The sequence below is a fragment of the Protopterus annectens genome, chromosome 3.part0 (assembly GCF_019279795.1).
Source record: "Protopterus annectens isolate FY-2018-M chromosome 3.part0, PAN1.0, whole genome shotgun sequence".
Taxonomy (NCBI): Eukaryota; Metazoa; Chordata; order Ceratodontiformes; family Protopteridae; genus Protopterus; species Protopterus annectens.
In genome coordinates this window covers 1,573,396,426-1,573,414,537 of record NC_056731.1, presented here as the reverse complement: position 1 = coordinate 1,573,414,537, position 18,112 = coordinate 1,573,396,426, and the positions used below count along the sequence as shown (strand labels likewise).

The 18,112-nt window shown below is 41.2% G+C and overlaps 1 protein-coding gene across 1 annotated transcript in view; it reads right to left on the bottom strand.

Moving 5' to 3' along the window:
• Positions 1-676: 676 nt before the first annotated feature.
• GDF6 (growth differentiation factor 6) overlaps positions 677-18,112 on the bottom strand; it is an 870,910-nt gene continuing 853,474 nt past the window's right edge. Inside the window, exon 2 of the mRNA XM_044065606.1 lies at positions 677-1,663. Coding sequence (XP_043921541.1) covers positions 777-1,663 — 887 coding nt within the window. The 3' untranslated portion in view covers positions 677-776. The remainder of the gene's footprint in view (positions 1,664-18,112) is intronic.

The window sequence follows — 18,112 nt, the reverse complement described above, 5'->3', positions numbered from 1 at the left end:
AGATGATAAGGCATATACTCCAACTTTTCTGCTTCTGTTACAATCACTGAAGTGCTTGGACAAACACACACACATGTACGTGTACACACACACACACACACACACACACACACACACACACACACACACACACACACACACACACACACACACACACACACACAAACATCTGCCTTTTCTTCCCAAATATGTCCCTAATATACTAAACTGGATTGTGCTCTGAATAAGCTGTCTGATGTCTTGCTTCTTCATTCAATACGCACCTGCAAAAAATCTATTTGTAAGTAGCTTTTCTTCTTTGCATGCAAATATAGAATGACATGGCCTACCACCCACAGGGATCCTGATGAAATTCAAATACTCTTACTGTATAAACAATCCCGATTCTCCCAAATACCACAGCTCATGGATAACTGTAGGAAATAATGACTAAAATTAACATGTTCATTTATAGTGCTTTGCTATTGACCCCTAGAGTTTTTTTCAGCTATTAGGCTTAGAAAGACCTACACAGTAGCTTTGAATCACTGCTTCCTAAACAGCATAACCGCTGAAGTAGTTTCAGTAGCTTTTAGGCATGAATAAGGAAGGTAGCATGCAAAGAATTACAGGAAAGGCTATTGACTTCACTGAATACTGATGGACTACCTAAGGTGAAAGGAGTTCACTTCAGTATCAGAAGTTTGGCAGAAGTCACCTCAGACATGACCAGCCCTGTCCTGTCCTTGAACTTACGTACAGTTCCAGGTACCTACTATTTTGTGGTAGAAACTTTGCTACCTGCACCCACAAGATTCGACCACCATATCTTCATATTGCTTATATACAACATTATTGCCAGCATCAATGTAAAGAATGCTGATTGGAGTCAGTTTTGATGGCACACAACAGCTTGGTGGAGTAGAGCTGGGGTCCATAGAGTTCATAAGCGTCTGAATGATGGCATGGTTAGTGGGTTCTAAGTGGGACCTGAGAGGAAAGTCACACACTCCCTCACAATGATAAGCTTCATATTCCAGTGGGGCTATAATCCAGTCATCCCAGCCCAGTTCCTTGAAATTTACATGTAGAGGCTTTTTGCTGCATCTTAATCTGGACTTCTTGCCATGTCTCTTTCCATGCCGATTATTAAATGTGGTTCTTCTCTTTCTCTTGGTCTTGAAATGCAGTCTATCTTCTCTTTCTTTGTTCTGTGGAGACTTGCTTTGTTCCTTCATCTCAGTGAAGAGGTTTTCCCTCTTCCTAGATTTAGAAAAAGTAACCAAAAGGGCCTTCTCCTTTTCTTGTCGTCCTGTCCGTTGAAAACCCAGACTCCAAAGATCTTGAAATCTTTCTGATCTCCCAACACTCTTAAGCTCCAAGCAGATCTGAGTCCAGGGTTTCCTCTGATAGAGGTCCTTAAGAATCTCCCAAACATCAAATACCTCCCATACAGGCTGTTGAGAATTATATAGTTCTAATGTTCTTGACCTCAGTGGTATGTTTGAATGACAGGGAACAATCTGGAGGTGGAAGGACATCAACTCTGATGCTGCTTTGAAAAAATCTCTTGAGTATTTTCGAAGTATTCTCAGTTCAGCTCCCACCAATTCATCTTTGTCTGAGAGGGTGGATATGTCAAATATGTACTTTTGTTTCTTTACAGGAAATTGAGAAATATCATCTGTAAAATAAAAGATACAATTAGTACTTAAGAAGGCTTTAGAAATGTTAACATTTTTAAAAGCAGATCAAAGCTTATGATTGTTATAATGTGTTGAAGGATAATCTTTTGGGTTTATGTTCAGCTATCAAAAAAACAGATCCTTGAATGGCTAGACATCAAATATAAAACATCTAAACTAAAGATTATTGACCATGTACAACTTTGAAAACAAATTCATTGAATGGCTACAGATGGCCAACAACCAGGAAGTAACACGATGCATAAGGTAAATAAAGGAAACCCTTTAAATTTGCCCTCTTCCCCACTGTAGTGCGATCTCTGAGTTGGTATATATAGTTGGGGGTGGAAGGTTGGCAAAGCCCCTGACCTTGGTTGGTTGTGTTCGCTTTGTTGGCCAACTATGGCCATTTGATGTAGGTATTTTCAGTTTATTTATTTTATTTATTTATTTTACATTTGTTAACCAGGTTAGTCTGTCTGAGCTTATGGCTCATTTTCAGCAGAGACCCGGGGAGAAAAGCTCCTCAGGGAATATAATTTTGGAAACAAAGTATTCACAATCAGCATAAGAATATGAGACTTGTTACAATATAATTTAAACTGCTACGTACAAAATCAAATAATAGTCCAGAAAATATTTTGAAACCAGTTACATATTCCTTAAAATGAGTAGTGCCCAGTTGTTTTGGAGTTTAGAAAAGAATGAATATTCAAATAACTAGTTGAAGATATAAGGGAAATAGAGTAGAGGGGACCTTTTAGACAGACTAGTTAAAGTAGGTTCGTTTGGAGCTGAATGAATCAAGACTGGTTAGAGAGGGAGGAAGGGCAGTAGTGGAAGGAAGGAAGAGGTAGGAGTACAAGGTTAGAGATACATTAATTGTGAGGTGGTGAAATAGGTGGAGGGATAATAGTTTCAGGGTGGATGGCTACAGTGGCAAGACCATTTCTTTTAGGTATTTTCCTATGGCTAATTTGAAACTCTTGCTATGGTGAAGGGACTTAATTCTAAGGGGAGTTGGTTCCAGGATGTAGCTGGGTTATAGCTATACAGAAGATATCCTATTTTGGTTTTGGGTTTGTAGATGTGTAATAATTCTTGGTCTGAGCTGTGTAGAGTCCTAACAGGGGAATATTTAGCTATGATGGAGGAGAGGCTGGAGCAGAAGGAGGGTAGATAGAGGATGGAGTAAATGATTTGTAGTTGGTATAGTTGGAGCAGATGAGGGAGTTCTAGCCAGTCCAGTTGCTGGAGTGCTAAGCAGTGGTGTGACTTGTAGGTTTGGTTGGCTGCAAATCTGGCAGCCTTGTTGTAGGTAGTTTCAAGTTTGGAAATTAGTGCAGAGTTTAGGTTTGTGAATATTTGGCAGCTGTATAGGAGTGTTGGAAGTAGTAAAGCAAGAGAGAGAGAGTTTTTCAGGCTGTGTTGGTTAAGTATTGCTTGTTGCGGAAAAGGTGTCCAAATTTCTGATTAGTTTTTTTTTATAGAGTTAGTAATATGTAGATCAAACTTAAGCTGGTCATCTATTGTGACACCTAGCAATTTAGTAATAGGTTCAGCTGAGATGGTGGTGTTGTTGCTAGATAAAATGGTAAATGCACCTTTGAGTATGGTGAGGTTTTTGGGGAAGACGAGTAGGAGCTTAGTTTTATTTGAATTAAGTATTAGTTTGTTATCACAAGTCATGTCTCAATGGTGTGGAAAGATGACTGGGTAGCTGAATGGAGGTCAGTTAGGTTGTCAGCAATGGTTATAAATGTACAGACATCAGCATATTGCACAAGAGATGACTGGGGACATGAGGAGTACAGTAAGTTGGTGAACATATTAAAGAGTAGTGGTCTGAGTATGGACCCCTGGGGGACACCCATTTGTACAGTGAGAGGGGGGATAGTGCAGACAGCCATTTAACTGATTGCTGGCAGGTAGAGAGATAGCTGGAGAAAGTACAGTTGTGTACCTACCATAAATGTAGATGTTCGAGTGTATTCACTGTTGCAGTCATTACACTTGGGTTATCCTGCTGGCAGGCGACTCGCAGTTGGCCCGAGTTCCAAAGTCTTGGTCTGGCGTCGGTTGCTGTCACCTCTTCCCTGATGTCAGTGCACCAGGGGTATAAAAGTTGCAACCGACGCCATTTTCTTCAGTTTTTCTTGCCCCAGATGTCAAGTGCCCCAGGTAGGAAGGCTGGAAAGATAAAATTATGCCAATAAACATGCATATATTACCATAAACATTTCTTTCATCTACAAGCAGATACAAAACAAAGGTATTATAGAGATGAGAAGTACAGAAAAGTCCCAGCAATGGAGAAAGGGGGATGGTGAGGGGGTAACCTGGACTGCAACAGTGAATACACTCGAACATCTACATTTACGGTAGGTACACAACTGTACTATGTTCATCGTGTTTCACTGTTGCAGTCATTACACTTGGGTAGAATCCCAAAGCTGAGGTTGGGTGGCTGGGTCTAAATTGGATTTGGAGAGGCTAACAAGCCCTGCAGGACTGCAGTGGCAAAGCCTGCTCTGGATTTAGAGTAGAGAGGTAAGTGGTAGTGCTTGGTGAAAGTGTGCACTGAGTTCCAGGTTGCAGCTTCTAATATGTCTTTTGTAGGTACTCCTCTGAGGAAAGCTGCTGAAGTGGCTGCTGCTCTGGTAGAATGAGGCCTAATGCCCTTAGGCACTGATTTGCCATGTTGTGCATAACAGAAGTGGATGCAGTGTCCTATCCATTTTGAGATTGTCTGTTTTGTGATAGGCTTTCCTTGTGATCCCGCAACATATGCTAGAAACAGTTGCTCAGTTTTTCCTGAAAGCTTTTGTTTTGTCCAAGTAGAATCGTAGCTGGCTGTGTATATCCAAAGCATGCAGATGTTTCTCTCCTTTATTCTGGGGATTTGGATAAAAAGTAGGTAAATGAATGGTTTGGTTTAAGGCCACATTGGAGACCACTTTTGGCATGAATGTTGGGTTTGTCCTAAGAGAAACCCTGTCCTGATGAAAAATCAGGAAAGGTTCCACATCTATTAATGCCTGTAAATCTGAGACTCTTCTTGCTGAAGTTATTGCTAGGAGCAGAGCAGTTTTCAATGACAAGAATTTTAGATCAGCTGTGTTGGCTGGTTCAAAAGGAGGCGGTGTGAGTTTTTCTAAAACAAAATTGAGGTCCCAAGTATGTACTGGTGCTCTCCTTGGGGATCTTATATTTTTTGCCCCTCTGAGGTACTGTCGTAAGAGAGGATGTGAAAAAAGAGGAGGTTCCGTATTGTAATGAGTTGAAATGGCAGAGGCATGGATTTTAATAGATGAGAAAGATAAGCCTTTGTCCGGCATCCCAGTTAGGTATTGTAAAATCTGAGGTATATTAGGGACAAGTGGTTTGAGTCCTTGTGCCTGGTTCCAAGCACAAAATCTCTTCCATTATTCTGCATAAGATTTCCTAGTGCTGGATCTCCTAGCTTCTAAAATGACATCCATAACAGCTTTAGAGAGAGGTGCAGTCTGAGTGGCTACATTATCTGCCATGCTGCCAGGTGTAAGGTTCTGAGTTGACTGTGCAGAATTTGATTGTTTTGTTGAGTCAGAAGATGAGGAATTTGAGGTAGAAGCCAAGGTGGGCCCTGAGACAAACTCTTTAGGATTGGGTACCAGTGCTGGCGTGGCCAGTCTGGTGCAATCAGGATCACTTTTGGCCTTTCTTGTCTGACTTTTAGTAGCACCTTGGTGAGAAGAGGCATTGGAGGGAAGGCATAGACTGTCAGGCCTTTCCAGCTGAATGACAGAGCATCCACTTTCCATGCCTGAGACTGATAAGTTCTTGTGCAAAATTTCTGTATTTGGTAATTGTGAGGGGAGGCAAAAAGATCAATGTCTGGGCGTCCCCATTTCCTCGTTATCATGTTGAACACTTGTGGATTTAGCTTCCATTCGTGAGGATCCATGAGAGTTCTGCTTAGTTTGTCTGCCAGTGTATTTTTTGTTCCCGGCAGGAATTGTGCCTGCAGATGTACTTGATAGGTCAGTGCTGTGTTCCACAATGTCATGGCTTGTCTGCATAGAGGGTAGGAATGTGTGCCCCCTTGCTTGTTTATGTACCACATAACTGTGGTATTGTCCGTCTTTATTAGTAGTTGTCCTGGATGTAGTAGGTCCTTGAAAGCTGTCAGGGCATTCTGTACAGCTAGCATCTCTTTTTGATTGATGTGAAGTTGTATTTGTTCTTTGGGCCACGTGCCCTGAATACATTTTCCTGCCATATGTGCCCCCCAGGCATAATCCGATGCATCCGTAGTTATTGTCTGCCTGGCTGTGGGTAAGGTGAAAGGCTGTCCCTTGTTGTGGTGACAGGCCTGGGACCACCATCGAAACTCCTGTTGTAGGCAGGGAATTAGTTATGATTGTCTCCAGGCTGTGACAATGCTGAGTCCAAACACTTTTTAGGTACCATTGTAGTTTCCTCATATGCAGTTTTGCATATGGAATTAGTAGAATGCAGGATGCCATGTAGCCCAGGGCCTGCAGAATTTTTCTTGCAGGGAGCTGGGTTTTTGTTGCCATCATTTGAAAGTAATGAGTCAGTTGCCTTTGCTTGTCTGGCGTGAGATAAGTCATCTGGGCTGTTGTATTTAAGCTGGCACCCAGGAATATTATCTCTTGAGAGGGCACTAGTTTTGATTTTTTTTTTCGTTTACTGTGTACCCTAGGCAAATTAGCAATCTTTTTACAAATGCCAGATGCTTTAGAAGAATGTCCTTGCTCTCTGCTTGAATAAGGCAGTCGTCCAAGTAGGGATATATTTGAATTCCTTTTTGTCTGCAAAATGCAATTACTGGTGCCAGGCATTTTGTGAAGACCCTGGGGGCAGTAGATAAGCCAAAGGGCAGTGCAGACAATTGGTAATGCATTGAGCCTGCTATGAATCTGAGATATCTTTTGCATGAATGTCTGATTGGGACATGCAGGTATGCCTCCTTGAGGTCCAAAGTAACTAGCCAAGCCTTCTTGCCCAGCATGGGCAGAAGTTGCTGCAGTGTTAACATTTTGAATTTTGGAACATCCAGGAAAGTATTTAGGATTGACAGGTCCAGTATTGGTCTCCAGGCTTTGTCCTTTCTAGGTACTAAGAAAAGTCTTGAGTAAACTCCTTGTCCCTGTTCTTGCTGTGGAACTTTTTGAATAGCTCCCATGTCCATAAGAGCAGCATTCTGTATTTGTGCCTCTGCCCATTGGTTTTGTGGCAGGTCTGGCATACCTTTTGGTTTTGGAAGCATGTGGAAGTGGAACCTGTAACCCTGTGAAACAATATTCAGCACCCATTGATCCTGGGTGATCATGTGCCAATGTTTTGAGAAAAGTGCTAGCTTTCCCCCTAGGGGTGCTGTCAAAAGGTAAGTGCTTGGCATTTGCAGAGGAAAGTCATTGGGACTGTTTCCTATAAGGTTGTGATTTGTCTTTGCCTCCTTTGGGGGCTGAAGCACCCCATTGTTTAGGTCTGTAGGAGCCTTGGGGCTGAGATCTGCCTCTTGTGCATCTGTATCTGCCTCTTTGTAGCCTGTCTGACACTGGAAAGGACCAATTTTTTGAAGGCCAGTTTCTACTAAATCTAGGTGGTTGAACCTGTAAGAAATCTTTCACTGTCTGCATTGACTTTGCTTTATCCTCCATTTTTTTTAACACCTCTTCTGCCTTAGCACCAAACAAAGTATCATGTTGTAATGGAGCATCCAATAATTTTACTTTAACATGGTCAGGTAAACTTTGTTCTTTCAACCAAGCATGCCTTCGAATAACAGAGCCTGTAACTGTGGCTCTACAAGAAGCTTCTAATGAATCAAAACCACATTGCAGAGTATGCTTTCCCACTTGTTCAACTGCATGCAATAAATCCTGCATTTCCTTACTGTCAGAACTTTCTGTATTTGAAACCATTTTCTGTTTTAACAATGACATGAGATACTGCTGGTATTTAAGCATGTGAAACTGACAGTTTAAAGCTCTTACAGCTAAAGTAGCAGAAGTGTAAACTTTTTCCCCCATCTGTCCAGAGCTCTGGAATCCCTATCCGAGGGGACAGGATTTTTAGCAGTGGAAGCCTTAACCCCTTTAGGACCCTGAGAAATTGTTTCTGGGTCTGCAGCTGGGTTTTTGTAAAGAAATCTATGAGAGTCAGAGACCCTGTAGTACCTGTCTGGCTTGACTGGTGCAGGGGGTAAAGAATCAGGAGACAGACTGGATTCAGAAAAAACATCATCAACAATATCAAGCACAGGGGGGATAGCCAGGGGCCAGTGCTGAGGCAATAAAAGGAAGTCTCGGAGCCTTTTCTTGGATTCTGAATAATCCTGGCTCTCCCAATGGAAACGCTCCCTCATGGTGTGTATGGTTTCCCCAAAAGAATAATCCTCAGGTGGAGAGGCTGAAGGTATGGACTCTTCTGCATCAGAGTCCTTATAGGGAGGGAGAGAATATCCCTGATCAGAAGAGGAATCAGAAGAAATGGAAACCTGGTCAGAGGAATCATAATCAGTGTCTTGCCTAGGCCTTTTGTCAGGAGGGGGATGTGAACCCCTGATTAAAGTAATTAGGTCTTTGGCCATTTTAAGCATCTGTTTCTTTGGCATGGATGACTGTCCAGGAGAATGCTGTACTTGTTTCCTTGTCTTTAATGGTGTTTTTGACTTTGCCTTTGCTGCTGTAGTGGGCTTAATTGTAAGTTGTGAAGGTCTGAAAACACCCTCAGAAGCCGATGCCTGCTCAGCGGCTCCAGACCCATCTGAGGGTATAGTTTCCGTAAGCCCAATACCTTGAGTTTCCACAGGCCTTGGTGTCTCCATGTGGCTGTCGGTTAAGGCCTGTGGCTCTGAGGCAGCAGGTGTCAGGGGCTGCGAAACCGCCTCACTGAGAACCAGTGACTGGCCTAGAAGAGGCTTTGTCATTGGTTTTGGACCTCGGATGCCTGTCCTTTTCTTTGTCTTTGCATTTTTTTATAAATTCCGGTCGTCGGTTGTTCCGACGGCATTATGTAATTAAACCTTTGGCCAACATAATGTAAAGCAAAATCAAACCGATGTTTAATAGTGCACTTATTGAATCTAGCACAAAACCGACAACTAGTAACATCGTGGTCAGGGCCTAGGCAAGAAATACAGTAAGAGTGAAAGTCCTTATGAGGTATTTGCTTCCCACAAGAAATACAATTATTAACTTATAGTGACATCGGTCTGGAGCAAGAAAAAGTTTCCCCAACGGGGTACTTAGCTTTATTGAAGACTTCGGTTCTGAAACTCAATTTTGAAAATCTCAGGAGTCGGCCGACCGGCACTTGCGAACTGCTTTTGCTTCGGGCACCGTGCGGCAAGAAAGACTGGAGAAAATGGTGTCGGTTGCAACTTTTATACCCCTGGCGCACTGACGTCAGGGAAGAGGCAACAGCAACCGACGCCGGACCAAGACTTTGGAACTCGGGCCGACTGCGGGTTGCCTGCCAGCAGGATAACCCAAGTGTAATGACTGCAACAGTGAAACACGATGAACATCCAGGAGATAGTAGGGTGAGAGAAATTTGAGTTAGTGAGTTTGTCAAGGAGGAGAGGGTGAGAGTGTCAAAGGCTTTAGAAAGGTCAAAAAATAGGCATAAGACAAGTTTATTGCTATCACGAGCAAGGGAGGCTGTGTTTATGAAGGATATAGGTGCAGTAGTTGTACTATGCTTGGGATGGAATCCATGCTGAGTGGGTGTGAGAAGGTTTTCCTGGTGAAGGTAATGCATTACCTGGTTGTGAATGCATTTCTCTAGGATTTTGGAGAGAGGAGAGAGTATGGCAATCGGTCTAAAGTTAGATATGTCTGAGGAGTTACCACCTTTGTGAATGGGTAAAGTAAAGAAGTTTTTCCATACAGTAGGGATGTAGGATTCAGAAATATATTGAGTGATCAAGATAGATACAGGATAGGCAAGAGTTTCAGAGCCAGTCTGCAGGAAATAAGAGGGTAGGTTGTCGGCTGATGGCGAGCAGGGTTTAAGTTTAGAGAGTAAAGATTTTATATAGTTAGTTGATACTGCTTTAAAAGAGAAAGAATAAGAAGGGTTGGAAGTTTGTGAGGGTGCTAGCATTGTTGCTGGGGGGAGAGAATTTATTAAGGTGGTTATTGAGTTTATAAAATGATTGTTTAATTTATTGGCTATGTCTTCATGGGTTGCGTTGGGACATGGGTTTGGAGGGTAAGGGTTTCCTGGATGTAGAGTCTGATTGATGGAGGTCCAGAATTTTTTGTGTCTGATTTTAGAGTAGAGGGAGGAATGGTGTAGAAGTTTGTTTTGTCATTATAGAAGATTTTTTTAATTATATTTCTGAGTTCTTTATATTTCTAAAGGAGAGAAGGGGTCCTGGTTTTAGTCCACATTTTCCATATCCTGTCCCGATCTTTCATGAGGGTTCGGGTAGATTTAGTAAGCCAAGGAGCAGTGCTAGATTTGATTCTAATTAATAGAAGAGCAAGGGAGTTAAGAATGTTTAGGAAGGTAGTGTTAAAGGAGTGGACAGCTTCATCTAAGGGAAGAGTTATACTTGTTCGGTAATTTTCCATTTAGATGTTTTACGCTCAATACTTAGCCATTCGAGGACCTGTTTTTTCAATAGGCGAACATAGACCATAATCTTTTAGCTTCCACATTCTTAGTTAAACAAGTAAAGGGAATTTAGTTTAGAATCCTATATTTGAAGAGAAATACATTTTCTTTATATAAAAAACACTTCTCATCATTTGTCAAATGTTTACAAAACAGCAGTACCAATACTTACTTAAATTTACTTACATTTACTTTTTATGGTATCACACATCCTTATCTTACAACATACAAGATTTGGTGACATAAAAACACTTATCAAGGAAAAAGAGTTAAATATTAAAAATACCAATAAGTTGATTTCATTGTCCAGACAAAAGTAAACAAACTAAATCAGAATCACTTTCTCTCAAACTATTATGAAAAAAATGCAATAAAAACATTACATCAAAAACTAAGGGCTGCCAAAAACATAATTCATCCTTAGTGTACACTACCCAGATGCACCCTAAAACATTTAATCTAGCCATAAATACAATACCAGCACATACAAAGTATCAAACTTAATCCCATTCACTTCAATAGGACATTCAAATTCCCAAAATGCACACTGCCAGCCAGGCAACATAGCATTCCCCACCTAAAAGAAACTTACAAAAAATGGCAACAAAAACCTAACCATGAGAAACAAACTAAGAAAATATTAACTGGTTGGACTACAAAAAATACTTAATTCTAAAAATGTTAAAAAACAAACAAAATACACTAATACTACAAACACAGATAACATACAGTGCTACTATAACAAAAAGCCAATACATATAACAAACAAAAACATGTTGACAAAAGATTTAATAAAAAGTATAGCACTTTCATCTCAACTCTGTTCTTAGAGACTTCTTTAGAATCTTGGAGCAGGCAGATACAGACAAATAAAAACACTATTGTAAAGTAAAACAAAAAAGCAGAAAGACAAAACACTGAATGTGTTCACCATTAAGTTGTTTGAGCCTGCAGTCACTTCCACATCTACTAATACAGATAAAAATTACAGCAGTATTCAGAAACTGTAAACATTGTTCTATTAGTCAGGTTTTATTTTTGGTCTCTTTCAGTATAGCCTGAATCAAAATTAAAAGGAAATTTAGAAACCAGCACATTGTGTGCCATAACTTTTTTGGCCACTAATATTAAGAAGTTTAAGATGTTGTAGAGTGTTTTATGTTGGTGTAAAATGTTTGAGGACTGTACATAAAATGTGGAAGAAAGACAAATGTTTGATTAATTGGGGCACCTAGATAAGTTTCTTCCTGAAATGGGGTAAAAGAAGACTTGCTGGGGCATTTTATAATAACAGAAGGAGTGTAGATTTTTTGTCTCTCCCCAGTAACATGACATTCACCTGCTATCCTTTTGTTAAAGATAGTATTTTGCTCGCTTGGGCTTACTCTGCTCAACTACCCTATCCCCATTTCCCATCCACCTTCACTACTCCTACATTTATACTTTAAAGAGTCCACTCTCAGTCTCAAAAACACTAATCACATAACACCTCAATTAATTACTTTCCTTCCCCCTGCTTCCAGAACACTCACCCTTAGAAGCATTACATTCCCTTGCAACATCTCACCCTCCTCTTCAACTGTTGCATTCCACCTTATACTAAATTTCATTATCACTACACACTAATTAGAATTCTCAAACTTACCCTCAAAGCTAGCAATGTTTCTTGTATCCTAAGATCTTTATTAATAATGTTTACCTTTACTACAACTGTATCTACTTAAGCTCCTGTACATTATTACACATCAGAAACCTCTACCACCTATTACTCACCTAAATATTGCAACTTTTCAAACATCTCCCAATTATTTCTCTACACTCTTCCCTATCTCTCAGCTCCCAAACTCTTTACCACAACACACAGTAAATCCCACATTATACCTGTCTCATCTACCTCAAATAAGAAACACAACACACTATACTCATATCTCATCTCAATTCTGCTACAAAGTGGAGACATTCATCCTAACCCAGGGCCTTCTACTATCCTTACCCCAAAATCTGTCCCAAGAGCTTAAATATAACAACACGTAATCTCAGAAGTCTGTGTAATAAAATATCCTCACTACATGCCTGGATAGACCAAAACAAATCTGACATAGTAGCCTTAACAGAAACCTGGTTAAACCCTAACATAAAAGACTATGATGTAACACCTCCCGACTTTGCTACAACTAGACTATACAGACCTAAAAAAAAAAGCAGAGGGGTAGCCCTGCTATATACTACCAATCTTAGCATAACACCTTACACTAACATAATCCCTATGTTCTCTCATGCTGAACGACTCATATCCTTCCTAAACCGCAACAAAACTAAATGAATCTGCATCATAGTAGTACATATTCCCCCAGGACATAATATACCTTTTCTCAAAGACATACTGTCCTGGACTTCCCAAACAAGCAAACATGAAACTATCGTCCTAGGAAATGTAAATATAGACTAGCAAACTATTGCATCTGACTCGCCCTCAAATAGAATTAATCTCTATGACTTTTTGAACTCATCAAAAGCCCTAGTAGGTATAATAAAGATTTCACTCATCAGTCTATACTAGACTGGATCCTAGTATCACATCCAACCAATTTTTCCTCCACAGACACCTTTTCTAAATCCCTAGTGACCATCTACCCATGTTTGTCATTACAGCCAACACACACCAACCCAAAAAACACACACTACAATTGGTCCAAAACCTAATTAACTTCAGTCACGAAAAATTCAATGATCTACTGAAGAAACTAAATTGGACACCCCTAAAACTTCTCCCTGTCAATGAAGCAGTGCTATAGTTCAATACCACCTTCCTACAAGTACTTGACACTCTAGCCCCCTGTACGTACTAAAAGAATTAAAAGGAATACCACCCTATGGCTAACCAAAGAATGTAAACACCTTATAAAACAAAGGAACATACCTGGGATGTCCGTAAGCAAAATAAAAGTGAGGTAAATCTTATTATTTTCAGACAATTCTGCAACAATGTGAAAAAGTTAGTGAACAAAGATAGTCACTCATACTACTCCCACCTTCAACTTGAACATAAACCAACCGCTATATATCAACTTTACTTAACCCAGGTACAACCAGAAAATAGTGCCCAACACTAGATACCCCTCCATCCCAAGTAGCTGAAGACTTCAATAAGACTTTATAAAATCTTTAACTGGCCTACTGTCAAACACCTCCAACACCAGAACCCCCACTCCACCTCAAATTCCACCACCAATAATATCTCTTTATCTAGCTCCAATCCTGTTCACTATTACAGCCATAAACTCTACAGCAATAACTCAACCACTTTCTCATTTAATCCCATACCTACATCTAACATAGGAAGGCTATTGCAAAGACTAAAATCCCGCTCCACCTCAGCTGATAATCTCCCACCCCGATACCTTAAACTAGCTGCTGACTACATTGCCTACCCAGTCTCTATCCTAATCAATAGATATGCATCAGAATCACTAGTTCCTAGAATAAGGAAAATGTCTCATATCTCCCCCCATCCACAAAGGAGGAAACTTCACAGAACCTGCCAATGTTCATCCCATAACTATCCTATCTCGAATCTCCAAAATTCTAAAAAGATGTATCCACTAACAGCTAATGCAATACCTACTACAAAATCAAAATTCTACTTGAGAAACAGTAACCAAACTGACTTTATTACGAAAAGTCCAAGGATATGTACAATGTTGACCTAGGTTTCATCCTACCATAAGGACTTCTTCAGAACAATTAAACACATTCAATGCAACAATTTAAATACCCATCCATTCTGCCTTTAATCCAATAAAGTGGAATTTTGATTTGGTTGTGACCTACTACAAAATAATCTACTCACACCAACTCAACATGGTTTCTGCCCTGACCACAGCACATCCACAGCTTTAATATCCTTTACTGATACCGTGAATTAAACAAATTTGTTTAATTGATGAATGCTGGTGACTATATATATATGTATGTGTGTGTGTGTGTGTGTGTGTGTGTGTGTGTGTGTGTGTGTGTGTGTGTGTGTGTGTGTGTGTGTGTGTGTGTGTGTGTGTGTGTGTGCTGAATATGAATTGTATTTGTTGATTTGTACTGAGGAAGAACCTGTTGTGCTTGAAAGCTTTGTACATTAAACTGTGTTATAAAAATTCAGTGGTGGTCATAGCTCCGTTTTATCTTTTTGCATCTTGGTTTCAATGTTACTTACATGATCGGAAACAAGCTATAAAATGGTGATATGAACTTCCCCCTTTCTCCAGAGCCCTACATGAGTCCCACAAGGCTCCATCCTGGGCCCCCTACTGTTAATATATTTACAAATAACCTTCATACTTCATCATCCCCTGGAATTCTCATACAATATGCAGATAATTCCACTATTGTCTGCATGTCTGTCACACTTTTTGAACTACTCACCAATACACAAAGGTCTTTTACTGCCATTGAAACCTGACTTACTAATCCTCAACTATTCCTTAACCCTAGAAAAAAACAAACTTCTGCTTTTCCACCTAAAAATTCCACTTCTGACATAGATCAATTCAATATACATTCAACAGATAATACAGTTATTGAAATAGTCCAGCACACACAAACATCATTATAGGTTCATAGGTTCATAGGTAGGTACTAGACTATCGGTCCTGGGACCTATACAAGCCCAGCCAAAAAAGTACCCTGGCTTTTGCCACTGAAGAAAATTATTTTCCTGTGCCATTGTTGAGCAGAGACACAGAGGTGATCCCCGGGGTGAATTTCTTATTTCACATCCAATCATCAAAATTTTTCTTGAAGAGTGCTAATAAGGAACTTTGTTTGATATAGATAGGTAGTTTATTCCAGAGTATGGGAAGTCTCTGGGACAGGAATCTATCCCTCTGGCATGATCTGTTTATTGTGGTGACAAGGTTTAGGTCCCTAGAGCGTGTAGCTCGGAGGGATTGGGATTTCTTTAAGTGGAGCATGTCCAATAGCTCTGGGTTTGACATAGCTTCGTATGTTAGGCAGAGATCACCTCTGAGTAGGTGATATGCGACGGAGTAAAGCTGGAGTTTTTTGAGACAGTCTGCATAGGGCATCTGTTTGAGGCCAGTAATCTTCTTTGTGAGATATTTCTGCAGCCTTTCCAGTTGTTGTAGATGTCTTGTGAGGTACATACCAAAATTGGCGTTGTACTCTATAATGGGTCTAATGAGTGATGAGTAGAGGGGAACAATGACCTCTTTTTTTCTGGATGAGAAACCTTTTGTGATTAGGTGTGCCACGTAGAAGGATTTCCTGACTACTGTGGCAATGTGATTATCAAAGGAGAGACTACTGTCCACCTGTGTCTGAAGGTCTCTTATCACACTTTCGGTGTTAAGTATACTACCGCCTATGTTGTAGTTCATGGGTACAGAGTTTTTACCAAAGGGGATGACAATGCACTTTTTGGAATTGAGCTTGAGGCCATGGCTTTGACACCAGGCATCTGTCTCAGTGAGGCCCTTTTGTAGGATGTCCACATCGTTAGGAGTTTTGATTATGGCTCCTAGTTTGCAGTCATCTGCAAACTTCATTAGCCAAAGACCTTCTGTGTTAGTCTGTACTTCAGAGAAGTCGATACCAAACAGGAGAGGACCCAGGACTGAGACCCAGGACTGAACCCTATGGTACTCCACTTGTCACTGGTCTGAAGTTGGATTTGGAGTCTGCTACTTTCACAGTGTGGGTTATCTCAGTGAGCCAGTTGGCAACCCATCTTGTGACATAGGGATTTATACCTAGTTTAGTTAGTTTATCTATAATTCCAGAGTGGGGGATGGTGTTGAAAGCCTTGGTAAGATCTAGATAGGCTGTGTAAACCACCTTACCCTTGTCTACGGCTTTGGTGACTGCTTCAAAGAAGTCTATCAGGTTTAGGAGACATGATCTGCCTTTTACATACCCGAACTGGGTGGGATCCAGAGTTTGGAGATTACCAATGTCTTTGTTTATAAGTTCCATGATGATATGTTCCATGGCCTTGCAGACCAGGCTCATCAGGCTAATGGGGTGGTAGTTCCCGGGGTCCATGGTGACTCCCCCCTTGTGGAGTGGGATAACCATTGCTGTGTGCCATTCAGCAGGCACAAAGCCTGAGGTGAGGCTATGATTGAACATGGTACTTAGGTGGGGTGCCAGTTTGTTCTGTAGTTCATGTAGAACACAGCCTGGGATGTTGTCTGGTCCCATGGATGCTGCGTTCTTGGCTTTGGAGAGTGTGGTTTTTACCTGTGCAGCCATGATTACAGGAACTTTGCATTCTTCCAGTATAGAGATGGGCTATTTAGGGGGTGAGAGGGGGGTAAAGTTAGCACTGAACCTATCTGCCAGGATGTTGGCAATATCAGTTGGGTCTGGAAATAGAATGTTTTATGGTTGTCTTTAGAATCAGTGGCAATTTTGTTTTTGTAACTAGCTTTGGAGGATTTTATCAGGGATCGCAGCTTCTTACTGAGGCTGACCAGGGAGCTCCTCCACTCGTGGGATTTTACTCTTTTTTGCAAGGGTTTCTTCCTTCTGTTGTACAGTTTGTTTATGGCAGGGGACCACCAGATTGGCTTCCTTTTTTTGGAGGATAGCACCTTGGTTCTGTTTGGGATAGCACGATCCATGCACTTATGTAAGTGCTTATAAAGTGCAATTGTGTAGGATTCAGTAGTTGTAACTGTATTGTCCATCTGCATGGGTGTCATGAAGTTCACCACTTCTGTCTTAAGAAGCATGAAGTTGGCTTTGGAGAAATTTTTTACCATAGTTTCTTTAATGGGGGGTGGAGGCAGGATGTGGATATCTAGGGTAATTAGCTTATGGTCGGATCGGACTAATGAGGCGTTGACTTCAGGTGTGGAACACCGGTCACTCATACTGGTAATGACTAGATCTAGGATATTGTTGCCCCTAGTGGGGGTGTGGATAAGTTGATCCAGGGCATTGGAGTTTATGAATTCCAGAAAGCGTTGAGCAAAGGAGTTGGTACATGAGTAGTTTTCCCAGTTAATGGTGGGGTAGTTGAAATCGCCCATTATTAGGGTGCTTGGTTGAACCCTAATATTTTCCAGTACATCAAGAAAAGAGGAGTGAGAATCCTGGGGCATGGTGGGTGATCTGTAGCAAGCTACAATTTGGATTGCAGTTTTGCCCAGAGTTAGTTGCACTTGGATAACCTCGGCTGCATTATGCTGAGCAACTAGCCTGGAGGTGTGGATATCCTTAATGAATATGGACACACCTCCGCCTTTGGTGCTCCGGTCCAGGTTACATGGCCGAAAAGTGTGGTATGAGTTATAGCCTGGTAGTGCAGGGGTGCTCTCTGGAGCCCTGAACCAGGTCTCAGTCACTGCACAGATATTGATGATCTCCATTTTAAGGAGTGCCTCGAGTGAGTGCATTTTGAGATTTAGACTTCTAGCATTGAGTATCATCACCCTCAGTTTTTGCTTGCCTGTTCCTGTTACAGTGGTGAATTTGTCATTTGAACCTTGCCTAAAAAAGGCACTACAGGGGCGGCAAGAACCTTAGCCAGTATCTGGAATCCCAGGAGTGACAGGGGGAGGCCACCTCTGGCAAAGCACTGTGGTCTGTCGACCATGTCATCCCAGGCAGACAGATACTGGATCCCTTTAGAATGGCACCAGAAGCTTAGCCAATTGTTGAAGTCAATCATTTTGTCCTTGTACTGCGGCATCATTCTGGGTGATGACAGAATGCTACTCAGGGCTAGGGTCATACCTACCTGGGCTACAGGATCGGAGAGGTCTTCCATGTCTCTTTTCATGTAGTCCAGGGAGGTA